General features: G+C 39.1%; 1 protein-coding gene across 1 annotated transcript in view; it reads left to right on the top strand.

Annotated features, from left to right (window-relative positions):
• Positions 1–383: 383 nt before the first annotated feature.
• The window catches only part of grin2ba (glutamate receptor, ionotropic, N-methyl D-aspartate 2B-a), a 90,446-nt gene continuing 71,530 nt past the window's right edge, over positions 384–19,299 (top strand). The window contains exons 1-2 of the mRNA XM_079696059.1: positions 384–523; positions 1,732–2,002. Coding sequence (XP_079552185.1) covers positions 392–523; positions 1,732–2,002 — 403 coding nt within the window. The 5' untranslated portion in view covers positions 384–391. The remainder of the gene's footprint in view (positions 524–1,731; positions 2,003–19,299) is intronic.

Below are 19,299 nucleotides of genomic sequence, written 5' to 3'. Positions count from 1 at the left end.
TTGCACCGCTCTTACACAGCTGTAATAAAACAAATTAGTGAAAATGATCAATGAGATTAAGGACAGCAGCTTCGAGTCCCAGGAATTTGCTCCAGCCACCCCCGTGTACAAACTCATTAAAGGAGTCATAAAGGCGACTAATGAAAATCATGACCGGTATCATTACAAGCCCACTGGTGTCCTCTCGCGAGCGGGAGAATAAAGGAGGCTAAATTAATGTTCCCACCAATAATGTTACAAAGCCAGCGCCATCCTTTAAGCAGTGTCTGTTCTACTCTGTGTGTAGAGCCAACTCAATTAAAGTTCAAGCCAATATTGTTACGTAACCATTTAACACTCTGCCTCTTTGTTCCCTTTTGTCATTTTTTTTTTTTTATAGGATGATGACTCCATGTTCTTTCAATTCGGCCCGTCCATCGAGCAGCAGGCCTCGGTCATGCTGAACATCATGAAGGCTTACGACTGGTACATCTTCTCCATCGTCACCACCTACTACCCGGGGTACCAGGACTTTGTCACCAAGGTAAAATCACTCGGAAAGACAGCATATAGTCAGGATGTACATGAAGAATCACACAGGACAGGACAGGAAAGAGTTTCTCTGTAAAAGTACATGTAGTTATAGAGACAGGTTTGTTAAATCTTCAGCATTCGGTACGACCCCCACAATAAAGCTCTAACAATTTCCAATTACTCTATGTTAGTGTGATCAGTTTGGTACCTTAAAGTGGACCTATCATGCTATATTTGAATAATATAGTGTATTGAATATTTATACTTTTTCTTTTTCAAAATACCAAACAGATCATGCATTTTAGCCATTCCTCATTTCGCTCAATTTAACACTGTCTTTGCATGGGCTGATTCTGTGAGAACAGCACCATCTACAGGCCTGGCACATGTACTACAGCGTCTCCAGCGCTTTCAAACGGCAATGTCCGTGGCTGTCTCCTCCTGATTGGCGGAGTTGGCCCAATAGCCGTAGCGCCACTTCTGTGACGTCATAGAAGTGTTCAAATCTGGATCAGTCTGTATCAGATCCGTTGCAGCCCCTTTTTAAGAGATTTGGGTATGGAGGAAAATAGAGAGGGTTGTGTTTTCTGACACTTGGTGAGTTCCCTGGAACACCGGGGACACATATTCATGTATACAAGACGTACAAAAGTGCATTTTGCAGGATAGGTCCCCTTTAATATTTGATTCAATTTGCTTTATACGAATTCATAGTTATCCCATGGAAATTGGGTTTTCGTCATAGTTGCTCTACTTTGGAATAAAATCAAATAATAGAAACAGAATAACAAATATTTACATGAACACAATAAGTTATGTTAAAGTTAAAGTAAGTATATGAAATAAAATAGAGATATTTATATCAAAATAAAAAGTTAATGGAAACATGTGCACATTTTACTACAATATATATATTCTAGATTACAATAAATACAGTGGTGCATTAGTATTACTAAGATATTAATGCTGGCTTGAACAGTTTGAAAGGTAGTTAATACTAAGAGACACAATGCGTTTAAAATTAATTCTAGATTCAAATCAATATCTCTTGACAAAACTTTGAGTGTTGATGTGCGGCATAACAACGTTTTAAACCTCTTGATCTTTTGTGAATCGATTCAAAATCTTACAAGATAAGAAACTCAATTTTTCAACCCTGCATTTTGCATTTAATTAAGTACCAGTCCCTCTCTTCTGATCCATGTCTTCTCCCTGCAGATCCGTAGCACCATCGAGAACAGCTTTGTGGGCTGGGAGCTGGAGGAGGTCATACTGCTCGACATGTCCGTGGATGACGGAGATTCAAAGATCCAGAACCAGCTGAAGAAGCTCCAGAGCCCCGTCATCCTCCTCTACTGCACAAAGGAGGAGGCCAACACCATCTTCGAGGTGTCGCACTCTGTCGGGATCACCGGATACGGCTACACATGGATAGTGCCCTCTCTGGTAGCTGGAGACACTATTGTAGTGCCTGCAGAATTCCCTACAGGTAGGACATCGCTACTCAAATGCTATTCTTAAAGGTCCCCTATTATACTGTTTTTCATCAATATATTATAGGTCTCAGATATATACAAACATGTCTCTGAAGTGTTTGGCTCCAAACACCAAATAGATCATTGCAGCATTACCCATAATCCCCTCTGTTTCAGCCCTGTTTCCAAAGTGCTGATTCTCTGTCTGTTACTTTAGATGAAAATAAGGAGCCCCTCCCCACGCCTCTCTGAGAGAGATTTGGTTAAAAAGAACTCAATGGTGCTCTAGAGGAGATTCAGGTGATAAGGTGGGGGGGGGGGGGGTTACCTTGGTTGCTGATTGGCTAATGGTTACACAAGCCAAAACATCGTTATGACATCATAAAGTGGCCAAAATCTGATCAGCTCATTTTGAGACAGGTTTTTATAGAAATGGATCAAAAAGAGAGAGAATCTTTGTTCCTGAAACTTTCAGAGTCTCTTTACACAGAGGGGACACATGTTGATATAGAAGAGACATGAAGAAGAGGGGACACATGTTGATGTAGAAGAGACATGAAGAAGAGGGGACACATGTTGATGTAGAAGAGACATGAAGAAGAGGGGACACATGTTGATGTAGAAGAGACATGAAGAAGAGGGGACACATGTTGATGTAGAAGAGACATGGAGAGGGACACATGTTGATGTAGAAGAGACATGAAGAAGAGGGGACACATGTTGATGTAGAAGAGACATGAAGAAGAGGGGACACATGTTGATGTAGAAGAGACATGAAGAAGAGGGGACACATGTTGATGTAGAAGAGACATGAAGAAGAGGGGATTTTGCATAATAGGTGACCTTTAAAGGCCCCCTATGAAAGTTGTAATTAAGTTCCAAAAACCCTACAACAGTATTTGGAACGCCATGGTCAGAATTAGGAATTTAAACCAGATCTCATTTTAATCTGACACAATCTCAGTGTGGAAAGATGTTTGCTTGCCTTGAGCTCAGATGCTAAGCCCTTTGTAAGCACAGCAATTACATTACATGCTGGATTTGTTTGATTTTTATCCACAAAGGGTGACAAAAGTACCATAAACACGATGCACTTTCTACCTATGAGGTCCCAGTCAGATCCCAGACCCTCATACTGTTCTTTGATTCTGCGATGCTATCCTCTACTACGGGATGGTTGAGGTTTTAGTGGTATTCGGAATAATCAAATATGTAGCTAGAAATTTATTGTTATGACATCTGAGAATTTCTTCAGCCATACATCCATTGTATGTTGAAAAGTAGAGTTAAAGCCACAAAGAAGTGAGCCTGTCATTGACGCACTTTTTCTGTAGTGACCAAAAACGTTTGTGTCAGTCTGTGATGCCATTTGGGTTGTTAATTGTGAGATGCATTGAAAGCAAAATCCAGAGTTAAGTTCTCTAGGTTTAATTGCTGGAAGATCTTTGGAAAATCCAGGTGTTTTTTTTACACGCGAGTCAGGCCAAACTCTGTCCATTATATGGATCCTGTGGTTGCAATGCTAACAGCTAACAGGAAGCGCTGAAGCAGTAACATCATGTTGTTGTGGTTGTGCTCTTGTCTTGATTCAACACAGTCTCACGGCATTTCGTGTTAAAGTCACGACATTTAATCTATTGATTCGTGTTCACCAACGCGATTTTCGCATTTTTTTCGTGTCACACAGAACGATTTTTAAAAGCAATGTAAATAATAACAAATTTGAAGGAAAAAGAGATTAAAAAAAATACAGATTTCAGTATTCTGACACAGAACGATTTTAGGAGCAATGTATTTCTATTGGTGGCATGTTTCGTACCTGCACCAAATAATAACAAATTAGAAGGAAAACATTTTTTTTAAATACAGATGTCAGTATTCTGAGGCTCTGAGCCATTTATTTTCCTCGCAGACGGCAAAAAAACTCTGAAATTATACAATTTAAAATAAAAGGGTTAGGGTAAGATATTGAGTAAGAAAATGTTTTTATGAACCACACAGCTTCTGGTTTTCCAAGACCCGACCGGACAAAAAGACGTGGTGCAGGCACGAGACATACTACCGATAGAAATACATTGCTTTTAAAATTGTTCTGTGTGACACAAAAAAACACACGAATCAATAGATGAAATTAATTTTGTGACTATCACACGAAATGCCGTGAGACTGGGTTGCTTGATTACATGTTTGCTGTGTGAGTTGATACACGTACCATTAACTTTGTGTCCAAAACAAGCCACCATTTATTAATTAAGTAATATTTGATTTTCTAAAACAAACGTTGCTAACTAGGTAGCTAACAGCCGCAGCGGTCACTTCCGGTAAGAACACAGCAGCCATGTGCGAAATGTACGCACTACACAAGTGTTTAAAGTGCAAGATATGCAGTGCATTAAGGGAAGTATAGGCATAGGTGTTGTTAGCCTGCTGTACAGTGATCTAATGCCTGGCGTTGACACCACAGAAACATCATCGAGCCTTTTGAAATGTTTCTTTCCATATGTTCAGTTTGATATTTAGATTTTTTTTGTGTGAAAAACAAACTGACCTTTCAATATAAGTGGTAAGGGAACATCTCTCCCCGCAATCCCCCCCTTTACACCACTGCAGGTCATTCTAACCTTTGAAAGTCAAATGTGGAACCAAAGTGACATCCAAGTTGGGGCGCATTAACTCTGAACCTGCTCACGCAAATCCGTCAGGGACACCTGTCAGACTGTTTCATGTAACAGTACTTAGGGGAAGGAGGGCAGACACTTTTAGAAAGGCCAGCTCTCAGTGGGAGTCTAACTGTTAGTGATGGGGCCACCATTAGGCCTCGTTCCCACAGAGCGCCTTTTACAGGCATAAATGCTCCTTTTATGCTGTTTTCCCTTTCTTGTAGTGTGTCATATGTTTGTTTTTTGCATGTAAATGGTCTGCAAAGGATACAATCCCAAAATGTCCTCCATATGTCTCCTTTGTTAGTGACATCACTATGTTATACTCGCTCTTCTATTGGCTAGAGCTCCAACACATTCTACGTGATAGGCTAAGGGGCGGGACATCTCTAAGCGGTTGACTAATCACAACAGAGCTGGCCAGCTAACCAATCAGAACGGACTGGGCTCTGGTTTCAGACAGAGGGTGAAAAGAGGTGCTGCAGCACAGGCAGTATGAGAACAATAAAGAGCTTTTTGAACATTAAAGCATGAAGACATGTCACAGTAGAGACACTACATACTGATATACACCTGAACATCAGCAGGAGAGGACTCTTTAAAGTAGAGACACTACATACTGATATACACCTGAACATCAGCAGGAGAGGACTCTTTAAAGTAGAGACACTACATACTGATATACACCTGAACATCAGCAGGAGAGGACTCTTTAAAGTAGAGACACTACATACTGATATACACCTGAACATCAGCAGGAGAGGACTCTTTAAAGTAGAGACACTACATACTGATATACACCTGAACATCAGCAGGAGAGGACTCTTTAAAGTAGAGACACTACGTACTGATATACACCTGAACATCAGCAGGAGAGGACTCTTTAAAGTAGAGACACTACACACTGATATACACCTGAACATCAGCAGGAGAGGACTCTTTAAAGTAGAAACACTACATACTGATATACACCTGAACATCAGCAGGAGAGGACTCTTTAAAGTAGAGACACTACATACTGATATACACCTGAACATCAGCAGGAGAGGACTCTTTAAAGTAGAGACACTACATACTGATATACACCTGAACATCAGCAGGAGAGGACTCTTTAAAGTAGAGACACTACGTACTGATATACACCTGAACATCAGCAGGAGAGGACTCTTTAAAGTAGAGACACTACATACTGATATACACCTGAACATCAGCAGGAGAGGACTCTTTAAAATAGAGACACTACATACTGATATACACCTGAACATCAGCAGGAGAGGACTCTTTAAAATAGAGACACTACATACTGATATACCCCTGAACATCAGCAGGAGAGGACTCTTTAAAGTAGAGACACTACGTACTGATATACACCTGAACATCAGCAGGAGAGGACTCTTTAAAGTAGAGACACTACATACTGATATACACCTGAACATCAGCAGGAGAGGACTCTTTAAAGTAGAGACACTACATATTGATATACACCTGAACATCAGCAGGAGAGGACTCTTTAAAGTAGAGACACTACATACTGATATACACCTGAACATCAGCAGGAGAGGACTCTTTAAAGTAGAGACACTACATATTGATATACACCTGAACATCAGCAGGAGAAGACTCTTTAAAGTAGAGACACTACATACTGATATACACCTGAACATCAGCAGGAGAGGACTCTTTAAAGTAGAGACACTACATACTGATATACACCTGAACATCAGCAGGAGAGGACTCTTTAAAGTAGAGACACTACATACTGATATACCCCTGAACATCAGCAGGAGAGGACTCTTTAAAGTAGAGACACTACATACTGATATACACCTGAACATCAGCAGGAGAGGACTCTTTAAAGTAGAGACACTACATACTGATATACACCTGAACATCAGCAGGAGAGGACTCTTTAAAGTAGAGACACTACATACTGATATACACCTGAACATCATCAGGAGAGCACTCTTTAAAGTAGAGACACTACATACTAATATGAACCTGATATGATAACACTGCTTTTGGACAAACTAGCTCCGCCCCCTCGGATTTTATTATCTATTTTGGCTGCTTCACATTTGTTTGACATAGTTTTTTCTCCATAACAACCAACCTGAGGATGCTTTCTCTCACACTTCGAATAAATAAGCTTCACAGTAGAGCGATGATTGACTTAAGATTTTAAAAACACTCAGAATCTACTTTCAGTGTCGGCAAGGCCAATCTGCTCAAATAAATTGTCTTTGTTATGATGGATCCCACCTGAAAGACACAGCCAAAAACAAGCAGTCTCGTCAAATGTCTACAGTGGGGTCACCAGTGCTTTTCCTATAAAGTTTGAAGCTTAAAATCTCAAAGTGCTCTGAGGCCAAGCACAACAATGGCCAAAGGGTTCAGAAATAAAATACACTTTTTCTTGGGGTGACTCATGAGGTGGCTCACTCTTCAATAAAAACGATTGAAAAAGATGCTTGTGCTCAGGAAAAGGCTCTGTCTAGACACAGGCTTTTGACACATTTGTACTCCCAGTCCAACCGAGACGTCTCAGAGCAGGTAGTAAATGTTGGCCTGAAATATGAACCTGATAATTAGTTTGGTGTTTGGCTTGTTGATTTACAGCGAAGGGGAGAAATTACACCGATGCTCGACCTCAGAATTTCTGGGAAATGTCTGCCAGGAAGAACCTGAGGTCGCTGTGGGGTTCAAGTCCAGTAACTCAAACTTCTTGCATTGGCAGCCATGGATGATTAACTCTAGATGGGAGTTTGGAGTGTGTTTTGTGCGATGTTGTTGTATGTTCTTTTAAATAGTTTTTTGGCAAGAAAATAACAGGTGAGTTTAACCCAGGGGTGTCCAAACTTTTTTCAGATGGCCAAATCTACGAAGGGCTGGGCCACTCGAGGTATATCGCCTCTTAAGTTCAGTTACAAGTTAGAAAAATCAATCAAATGTAGGAAGGGTTTATTTCAAGCTTGTTATGTAAATAAGTCATTGGGCTTTTTTCTTATCAACTTAGATTTGTTAGAACATTTTTCCAACTTTAATTGACTGAACTTATATGAAAAGTGGGCTTATTAACACATGAATACTACTGTGTAATATATTTTTACATTTATATTTAAGAAGTACAATATAAGACAAGCACAAGTTTCATTTGTGGGCCATATTGCACTATACTTTTTTAATTTGCTGAGGGCCGATTCAAAATGTTCCGTGGGCTGCATTTGGCCCCCGGGCCGTAGTTTGGACAACCCTGGTTTAACCAAATGGGTTATTTCTTGGTGCTTTTTTGTACAGCACAAGTGTCTACCTAGGGTGAAAAATACTGTGTGTGAGTTTCTCTGTTCCAAATTAAAGTTACACTCTATAAAGTTTGATATATCACCATATCTGTTATGTAAATCACACAACCACTTCGCTCTTGATTTATGTCTCAGGGAGATAATCGTGACTTGCTCGTGTTGCCTGGATGATTACAAAGTGGAGCTGGCAGAGTGGCTGCTTGATGGACACAAACAAACCCCTCTCACTTAACACTGAATTATCATGGGATTAATCACACGGGACATGATGACAGATAGCAAGCTAAATGTCATCCGCTCATTTATTGCATGATGGATAAGATACAGAATAAGATTAGTAACGTAAACAATAAAAAGGCAAACAGTAAAGTTTAAAGCTCCCATGTCATGCTTTCCCCCCTGTGTGTTATGAAGGTTTTTCTGCATGTAAACGGTCTGCAGAGTCAAAACCCTTAAAGTACACCCTGTAGCGAGTAAAACTCTAACACAGAAAAGACCTCTCCAAAACGCCTCGTTGGTGAAACGTCATCATCCATTTGATTCGTCCGGGTACGTGCAATGGGCCAATCCGTGGAGCCGTTACGTTAAGCCCCCGCTGATTGGTCCAAATTGACCAATCCACGGACTTCCTCACACACACACACTCAGTGCAGGCAGCTCTGCTGATCTCTCCTCCCTGGCTGCAGGCTGATAACAGACAGTTGGGATCGCGGCGAAATTCTCTCTGCAGACCCATTCTCTCTGCAGACCCATTCTCACAGCGTTTATCAACCTTTTTCTTACTCAATATCAAGCCACACTTATTGTTTTTACTTCGGCTGTGACTTTGTGTGTGCTCAGGGTGAGTTTGGCTGTGTTTCGCTGTGTATCGCTAAACAAGGAAACCACACCTCCACGGAGCTCAGCGCGATTTACAACGTGAACCAACCAATCAGAGCACACTGTGCTCACAGGGAGGGGGGGGGGGCTGGAGCTATTGGAGCTACAACGAGCCGTTAAAGGCAGAGAGTGAAATTCAGTGAATACACGTAGTTTACAGAGATGCCGTTTGAGAAACCAATGTGAGTTTGGAAAATTGCACAATATAAATCTATTATAGTAGACCTCAACAATGGAATTATGATCAGTGGAAATGGCCATGAAATGGGACCTTTAACTACGGTATTTTTTCTCATGTTTTTGTGTCTAGTATCTTTGAATTTGGTCCAGAATTTAGCAAAAACTCAATTGAGCCGTACGTCGACGTGTGCCAGTGTAACCGGTCTGGTTTGACGCCAAATGTGATCTCTGCGTTGTGTTGTGTTGTGTGAATGCAAATGACTTCTTTCTTGCCAACCAGGATTTATTCTCTGTGCAAAACAGAATATAATAATTAAAGCAGGAAATGGCTTCATCAGCTTTCTAACTTCACACTTCTCCTCAGTGGGGCCTTAAGCTAACTCAGGAAAGTAGCCAGAGTTCTAAATAATACAATTAACAGATATACATTTATCCATGGTGGCAATTTTAAATATATATAGAAATATAACCATTAATTTACACTTACAAAACAAACAATACAATTTACAGTTACAAAACACAAAAATAATACCCACATACCTGTGCAAAACAGAATATAATAATTAAAGCAGGAAATGGCTTCATCAGCTTTCTAACTTCACACCTTCAGTGGAAGAAAACACCCACATGTTAGGTTAGCATATAGCTAAACTTTAGAAAGCTCCCAAACACTGTTTGAAGCGCTGCACACTATATAAACTACAGTCACACATGGCAAAATATAGATATTAACTGCAAATAGGTTTGGCTTGTGTGAAGTGTAACATTAAACAATCTATTAACATATAAAATACAACATTTATGACACTACTCTTTCCACTTACTTCTCCTCAGTGGGGCCTGAAGCTAACTGAGGAAAGTAGCGCGAGTCTGCAGAAATGTGCGGTGCCAAGAGTACCAAAATAAAACGTACTTTTCAAAATAAAAGCATCTCAAAAATAAAGTGACAGTGACAAGTTTTAGAAATAAAGTATGGACAAAAATGATTTTACTGAAATATAAACAAGTCAAGTTATACATCGGTTACACCAGGGAAACAAAAAACCTGTATCATAAAGAAATAAGCCTTTATAACACTAACTTTGAATGAGTACACACTCCTAAAAATAACTATTTGACCTGCTTTGCCATTACCATTACCAACTCATTGAGAAAGATGTAGTGGTTGTGTTTGACTCTCGTTGTCCGTCATGATCTACGAAGACCAGGCAAAGGATAATAAGACATATTTAATATAACTTTTAATTAGCACAAACTCCTCAAAATAACTATTTGGCCTGCTTTACAATTACCATTTCATTGAGAAGACTTTAAGTACCTATAGTCTTTGGTTGCGTTTAAATCTCATTGTCCTCCGTCATCAATAATTAACCGCAATTTTTTTAAAATAATAAGACATATTTAATATCTTTAAACTGCCATGCATCTAATCAAAGTGTTTAATGATGCAGATGAACGGTCAACACATCGGTATATCACAGAATCAGTAATCCTTTATTGGTCCCGCAGTGGGGAAATTTACAGCGTTTCAGCAAAAGTGGCATAGCAAGTCAAAAAGGCAAGTTTAATAAAGAGTAAGCTAACTTTTTAAATATAGAGAAGCAAAGCACACATTCGTAATAGAATCAAAATTAAGACGAATAAGTACACTGGAAAAAATGCTGCTCCAAAAACAAGTTAAACAATAATGAAATCCAGGTGTTTTCACTTGAAATAAGTAAAAACATCTGCCAATATATCAAGTGAACATTTGCTTGGTAAGATTTCTTGAAATAAGACGAGATATTTAGATAAATCAGATCTTGTAATCAGCTGGGAGAACTTTTTTTTTCCTTTTTTTTATTGAAAATAATTGCACTGAATTCCAAACGTACATACTGTCATTTCACTTTGACATACAAAAATACAATTTTAATTCGCATCCACATGTTAAGGCGCAACGGGCAACTCAAAAATGAAATAAAAATGAAAAATAAAAAACGACTGTCCATAAGAGCGCTTGTCGGGAGTTTAAATCTCAAAGGTTTCCTGGATTATCTTGTCCAATGTGTTTGTCTTCTTCTCTATATAATGTCCATCCTTTCCACTGGTCTTCCATTATTAGTAGACTCAGTCTCAACCGATGTTCTTCCATTATGTAGATTTCCTCTACTACTGTATCTCCATCCATTGTCCTTGGGTAGGGATATCCACTTGCCTCTAGGAGAACTCATTTTGAACTATATTTGACCAGAATAAGGAAATACAAAATAAGCCGCAAATACTCAAAAGTTTTCTGTTTTCTGATTTTAGTTGGTGATTTTCTAATAAATTTGACATAACAAGATGATGCATTGTCTAAAAACAAGACCTGATATCTCACTGCAGTGTTACTTCTGAAGTTATTATGTCTTATCTCAGGTGTAAAGACATATATATTAGACAAATATACTTGGCAAGATTTCGAGTTTGAAACCTAAAATGAGTCAATAGTCAAAGTCAACTTTATTGTCAATCTTCCAGTTTGTGTGTACAAACAGAGAGATCGAAATACCGTTTCCCACAATCCCGAATATAAAACAAATGTATATAAACATATGTGTGCAAATATGTATATACCTATATATACACAATCAAAACACACATTTGTACACATGCACACATTAAGACCTAAATAAAAACACAACAATCAATACATACAAAATAACAGTCACTTCAATATTTGAGAATGTACATTAGTGTAAAACATTCCATAGAATGTGCCGAATAGGTGACTAAAGTAACATTTTAAGGTGTTGAGACATTCATTTCAACCTCAACATCATAAAACCACAGGAAGGCGGTAGGGGCACTCATCCGCACCGACTTGTGAACTATCAGCAGAGAAAGGACTCTCCATCCCAGCGTGTTCCTGATGGAGTGTCGGGCCGTTTCTCAATCTCGAGGATGCTGGCTTGGTAGTCGCATACTTCCAAGTCGCTTCCTTCAGAAACGAAGCAAGTATACTTCCAAGCCACGGCTTCGGAAAACAAAGAAGAATGGAACAGGCTAACAAGTGTGCCACTCTGTCTAACGGTTTCAACATAAACTGTACCGAAAATAAATACCTGACGATGTCTATCTAATTATCAACTTGCTTTACTTTCACGGAACACATTTTTGGTGATAACAAACAAATGTAACAAAGTAACATATTTACCAACACATGTTCTACGCCACTACATACTTACATTTAAATCTGTGCTGCGTCGGTTCAGCCATTCTCCGCAAGGGTTTTTTAAATTGGTCCGCGCGCAAAGCATTGTGGGGATTTGAAGGACGCGAAGTCTACCCATGTGCAGCCTCGAAATTACCCCCAAACCAAGGACGCGGCCTCGGTGGAATGTATGCTGGAGATTGGAACAGTCCTTCGGCGGCACTCGATGACGTAGTATCCTTGAAATATTGGCTTGGAAGCCAGTTTCCTCGCGATTGAGCAACGGCCACAGAGTGTGTGATCCAGCAGATCAGAGTTCAGCTGAAGGTGCATGCTAGCCGCAGGGCGAATTTGCTTACTATGCACGCTTAATAACTTGCACCATGTGTGATGAAGAGCCTCCGATTCTCATGGGTCTCTCTCCACTGATGCCTTCCTTAAGTGGCGCTCTGGGGAACCATCTCTGCTCTATTCCTTCCTTCTCTTTCCTCCTTAGTTAGTGCTTTTGTCTCCAGTGGAGTAAAGTAACTAAGTACATTTACTCAAGTCAAAGTCAACTTTAATGTCGATTTTTCTGTGTGTTTGTACAGAGAGAGAGATCGAAATAACATTTCCGACAATCCCGAATACAAAATACAATAATACAAATATATATAAATATGTATATCCTCTATATATACAATCAACAGACACATTTACACATATGCACACATTAAGTACTCAAGTACTGCACTGCAAACATTTAAAATCTTCCCAAGTATATTCGTCTAATTTCTAGTCAGAATACGTAGTTACACTTGACATAAGACTTAATAACTTAAGTCTTTTGTTTAGACGAGGCATCTTAATCAAGCATCTTTTTTAGTCAAAGTCTCTTAAAAATATCTTACAGGAAAACGTCTAAGCATTTCTGTCTTTTTTTGTAACAAATTCCCTAATTCTGGTCAAATATAGTTCAAAATAAGTTTTCCAAGCTAAATACAAGATCTCATTTATCTCAGTATCCCATCTTTACTTCAAGAAATCTTACCAAGCCATTTTGTACTTGTTCTATTGGCAGATTTGTTCACTTCTAAGAGACTAGTAGGCCTACTTCACTTGAGTATTTCTATGTTATGCTACTTTCTAGTTCTACTCCACTACATGTATTTACTACCTTTAGTTACTTGACAGATCTGGATGAATGATGTGAAATATAATCAAGTGTTAAATAGACTTTTAGTTCCACCTGGAGTAAATCCACAAGCTACCCTGCAGTATACAAAGTCATTCAAACTAGCTGCACCTTTACCAGCTTTGAGAACACTTTCATGATCAATCATTATAAAACATATCATATATATTATTCTGAAATGGACCAATCTGCACAATGACTACTTTTAGTGTCGCTACTTTCACTATATTTTGATGATAATACTTTTCTACTTTCACTTGAGGAACATTTTGAATGCAGGACTTTTACTGTAACAGAGTATTCCTACACTCTTGAGTACTTCTACTTTTATAAAGTACAAGATCTGAGTACTTCTACTTTTACTAAAGTAAAAGACCTGAGTACTTCTACTTTTACTCAAATACAAGATCTGAGTACTTCTACTTTGACTCAAGTGCAAGATCTGAGTACTTCTACTTTTACTCAAGAACAAGATCTGAGTACTTCTACTTTTACTCAAGTGCAAGATCTGAGTACTTCTACTTTTACTCAAGAACAAGATCTGAGTACTTCTACTTTTACTCAAGTACAAGATCTGAGTACTACTACTTTTACTCAAATACAAGACCTGAGTACTTCTACTTTTACTCAAGAACAAGATCTGAGTACTTTTACTTTTACTCAAGTACAAGATCTGAGTACTTCTACTTTTACTCAAGTACAAGACCTGAGTACTTGTTTGTTTGTTTGTTCACCATGTAAAGCGGCCTTGGGTCCCTTGAAAGGCGCTATACAAATGTCATCTATTATTATTATTATTATTATTATTAAATGTAGTTATTATTATTATTAACATTATTTGTATTTATTATTGATCATTTAATAATGGTATTTAACATTTTATTTTTAAAGACTTAACCTGCTTTACAGTGGATATAATATTGAAATGCTATAACTAAACGCTACCAGCCCCTCGCAGAAAATGGGTCTGAAATGGACCAATCTGCATAATAAGTACTTTAAGTACATTTTGAAGCTAATTGTTTTCTACTTTTACTTGAGGAACATTTTGAATGCAGGACTTTTACTGTAACAGAGTATTCCTACACTCTGGTACTTCTACTTTCACTCAAGTACAAGATCTGAGTACTTCTCCCACCTCTGTTTGCTTCTCTCCCTTTTACCTCCCTCGCTCTCCACTCCCTTCCGTTTTTCTTTATCTTTGTTTCTCTGTCTGACATTTTCTCTCGGCTCCCTCTTTCTTTCCCCTCCCTGCTCTCCCTTCTACGAACAGCTTCTTCACTCTCTATTCTTCTTCATCAGTAACCGCTGCTCACACTGTGCTAACCACCCGATCTGACATCACTGACAATAATAAGCCGTTTCTAAAAATACCCTGTGATTCGGTCGTGCTGCTGCCGTAACGTTCTCCAGCTCAATTTGATTTGTAGTGTCTGCAGGCTTTGTGATATTTCTTGTACGTGTGCTTGTGTGTGTGACAGCAAGACAGCAGATGCTTTCAAACATTGTCAATCGTCAGTTTACACAGCAGAAAAAAGACAATTCTTTACATATGCAGTTATTGTTGGGAGGTAACTAAGTACATTTACTTAAGTTCTGTACTTAAGGACATTTTTATGGTGCTTTCTATAAAGATTACATATTATGATCATTTTCAGGTTCATATCAGTATTTAGTGTCTCTGGTTTCAAGAGTCCTCTCCTGCTGATGTTCAGGTGTATATCAGTATGTAGTGTCTCTGGTTTCAAGAGTCCTCTCCTGCTGATGTTCAGGTGTATATCAGTATGTAGTGTCTCTGGTTTCAAGAATCCTCTCCTGCTGATGTTCAGGTGTATATCAGTATGTAGTGTCTCTACTTTAAAGAGTCCTCTCCTGTTGATGTTCAGGTGTATATCAGTATGTAGTGTCTCTACTTTAAAGAGTCCTCTCCTGCTGATGTTCAGGTGTATATCAGTATGTAGAGTCTCTACTTTAAAGAGTCCTCTCCTGCTGATGTCCAGGTGTATATCAGTATGTAGAGTCTCTACTTTAAAGAGTCCTCTCCTGCTGATGTTCAGGTGTATATCAGTATGTAGTGTCTCTACTTTAAAGAGTCCTCTCCTGCTGATGTTCAGGTGTATATCAGTATGTAGTGTCTCTACTTTAAAGAGTCCTTTCCTGCTGATGTTCAGGTGTATATCAGTATGTAGTCTCTCTACTTTAAAGGGTCCTCTCCTGCTGATGTTCAGGTGTATATCAGTATGTAGTGTCTCTACTTTAAAGAGTCCTCTCGTGCTGATGTTCATGTGTATATCATTATGTAGTGTCTCTACTTTAAAGAGTCCTCTCCTGCTGATGTTCAGGTGTATATCAGTATGTAGTGTCTCTACTTCAAAGAGTCCTCTCGTGCTGATGTTCAGGTGTATATCATTATGTAGTGTCTCTACTTTAAAGAGTCCTCTCCTGCTGATGTTCAGGTGTATATCAGTATGTAGTGTCTCTACTTTAAAGAGTCCTCTCCTGCTGATGTTCAGGTGTATATCAGTATGTAGTGTCTCTACTTTAAAGAGTCCTCTCCTGCTGATGTTCAGGTGTATATCAGTATGTAGTGTCTCTACTTTAAAGAGTCCTCTCCTGCCGATGTTCAGGTGTATATCAGTATGTAGTGTCTCTACATGTCTCCATGCTTTAATGTTCAAAAAGCTCTTTATTTTTCTCATACTGTCTGTGCTGCAGCACCTCTTTCCCCCCTCTGTCTGAAACCAGAGCCCATTCTGCTCTGATTGGTTAGCTGGCCGGCTCTGTTGCGATTGGCCAACCACTTAGGCTAAGGGGCGGGACATCTCTATCACGTACAATGTGTAGGAGCGCTAGCCAATAGAAAGCGCAAGTGTTACATAATGATGTGACTATGTTACGGAAGTCAACAAAGGAGTCTATTTTTGTTTTGTTAAATATTTGAATTATAATACTCTTGCAAGTTTATGGAATTGCCATTTTGAATGCCAGACTTTTATTTATAGCAGAGTATTTATACACAGAGGTATTACAACATTGAATTAAGTAAAACATACATGTACAGTATAAGTATCCCTTCCAGCTCTAGCCACAGGGTGTTTGGATATAACATAACCAGTTGCCATGTTCATGTTGTGACACTTAAACATGTCCTGAGGGTCGTATGAACATCTAAACGTCCCCCAGCAGTTCCTAAGATGTAGAGAAACCTCATCACACGGTACATAAGCAGCACAAACACACATACATCTTCCTATGAAAGAATCTTTGCCATTAAATAATAGAAGTGAAGTGTGCAAAAAAGGACGGCAGTGAGCGAGTGAGTGTTGAGGAAGTGTCAACAGTGTGTCATTAGATGTGGTCCTGGAGGGCCGAGCTGTCAGTGCTGAGGCCCCCAGAGAAAGGCTGCTTTCTTGTCTATTTCTGCCCGATGACATAGTAGTGCAGCGGCTGACATGTGGTCATACTCTGTCAGATAGATTGTGAAGAGACTGATGGACAAAGAGAGGGAAGATGGCCAGATAAATTGACTTGAAGGCAGTCCGTGCTTCGCTGAGAGCCGTGTGACCTGAAAACAGAAAGATCAGTTATTGGCCATTTTCAGAAGTCATAAGGCCACATGGTGCCGAGATTTAAAAAAAAAAACACCAGGGATGCGGTTGAATAGTCAAAAAAACACGTCCTGTCTTCTCTTTACCACTTTTGCTTGACCTCGTGACGTTTTCCATTAAAGGAGATGTGAAGGACTTAAGGAAAAGACCATTGACTTGCACTTTGCAATTATGCAACAGCAGATTAACTAGCAAGGACTACAACACAATATGTCAGTTAAAGATGTAATTACAGGAGGTATTGTATGTTGAACACTGATGAATGTGAGGGGAAAGGGTGAAGATGGGAGATGGATTTCTTAATTTCGGCTTGTCTGGAGGACGACTTGAAGGAGATTCAGTGAAGGGGTTCGGTTTCACTCGTTTCTGTAGGGAGGAAGGGATAAAGGTTTGAATTAGGGCTGCTCAATTAATCGTATTTTAATTGCAATTACGATTATGGCTTGCAACGATTACGAAAACAACGTAATCGAAATAAAACGATTATTTTTTAAATTATTATTATTACTTTTTTTTGTTTTTCAGTTGAAGTTGAACTGTCAAAAACATACTGTTCAATTTTTTCTTTCTCTAATAAATTGATGTTTTCAAAGTAAATGGATAATCGTTTTTAATGATTGTGATATCAATTATTGACCCAAATAATCGAGATTGTACCCAGCCCTTTGCACACCACTTTAACATGTAAAGAAAAGCTTGACATGTTAAGTAACAGCAGCCAGGATTAAGTGTCAATATTCAATGGAGGAGTTTGACGAATGGCCGATAGTGATGCTTGGAAAACCAGTAATTGAGCAACACTCCCTTCTTTCTGCACAGCTGCTTTAATGGTTACCTTGGGGACGGTCCTGAGCTTTTTTATCAGCTCTTCAAGATTTGTTAATTCGCCAGTGGTGTAATTTCCGTGGTTCATTAAGTCGTCGCAACCCTTACATGTACAAAACTTAAGACCCTGTACAACAAGGACCTATGACCTGGCGAGCATAAATGATTGGGGATAATGAAGTCTATATTTAAAGATCCCTAAGATAAAAGACCCCTTGATAAACGTGCCCAAGAACCGGTTAGCGCCAACCTGATAAAACCCTGACAGTGTTGAACTAGAGCTGAATGATTGGCCATTAAAAAGAGATAAACGTTGCACACTAGGCTCCGCGCTGGGCAACGTGTCATCAATTAAAAGTGTGTTATTTGTCACCAGTTAATCATATTATCAATAACGGCAGCTTAATATAAATGAACGTCATTATCAAAATGTCAGCCATGTTTGAATGGATGCACAATAGCCGAAGTTTCATAATGAATCAACTCTTCTGTATCTTATCTCTAACCAACGAAGAAGACAAGAGGAACAGTAGGGTAGAGAAATACTGTCCTGCATAACTCTCTGAAGTTATTTTATTTTGTCTGTAAGTATTTTTTTGTTGTTGGTACATCTAGAACCCTCCTATTATCTTCGTTTCCCCCCCTTACTTTGGTGTTCGCGGTCAAATTTGACCGGTCCTGTTTTAACTGATATTACATTCACACAAAAACCATTAATCATCACCAAATTTCATTTAACACCCTTTCAAACTGTACATATTTTATCAGACTACTGGTATACATGAAAAACTGTAGTAAATATACAAAGAATAGACACTGAACATGTATTGCGTGTGCCAGGTGTGATCCATGTGGGGGGATGGGCACATAAGAGCGGGAAATGTATCAAATCGCTCTGTCTGTGTTTGTGTTTGTGTGGGGGATGGGCACATAGGGGGGGATGGGCACATCTAGAGTGTGTGTGGGGGTGGGGGTGGGGGCGTGTGTGTGTGTGTGTGTGTGTGTGTGTGTGTGTGTGTGTGTGTGTGTGTGTGTGTGTGTGTGTGTGTGTGTGTGTGTGTGTGTGTGTGTGTGTGTGTGTGTGTGTGTGTGTGTGTGTGTGTGTGTGTGTGTGTGTGTGTGTGTGTGTGTGTGTGTGTGTGTGTGTGTGTGTGTGTGTGTGTGTGTGTGTGTGTGTGTGTGTGTGTGTGTGTGTGTGTGTGTGTGTGTGTGTGTGTTACAAAGTTGACTAAATCATCAAAAATTCAATGAAAGTGGTGATCAGCAATTTTACATGTTCAAATGTCTACTGCGAAGGACATCATGAAGCCTTAATGCAATCGAATGTAAAACAAAAAAGTTATTATTGATGAAAGTAATAAATTAGTCAGATTTTACCCGAAGCAGGGTTAACGCAAATATTGCTCTATATTTTGATGTTATAATAGTTTTTTATAATTGTTACATTTTTTGGTCCTTTTCTTACAATTGATCTCCTTTAACTCTTATTATATATTCACCATATACACAAA

Source organism: Notothenia rossii (genome assembly GCF_949606895.1).
Source record: "Notothenia rossii genome assembly, contig: scaffold_121, whole genome shotgun sequence".
Taxonomy (NCBI): Eukaryota; Metazoa; Chordata; class Actinopteri; order Perciformes; family Nototheniidae; genus Notothenia; species Notothenia rossii.
This window is presented reverse-complemented; position numbering and strand designations above follow the sequence as displayed.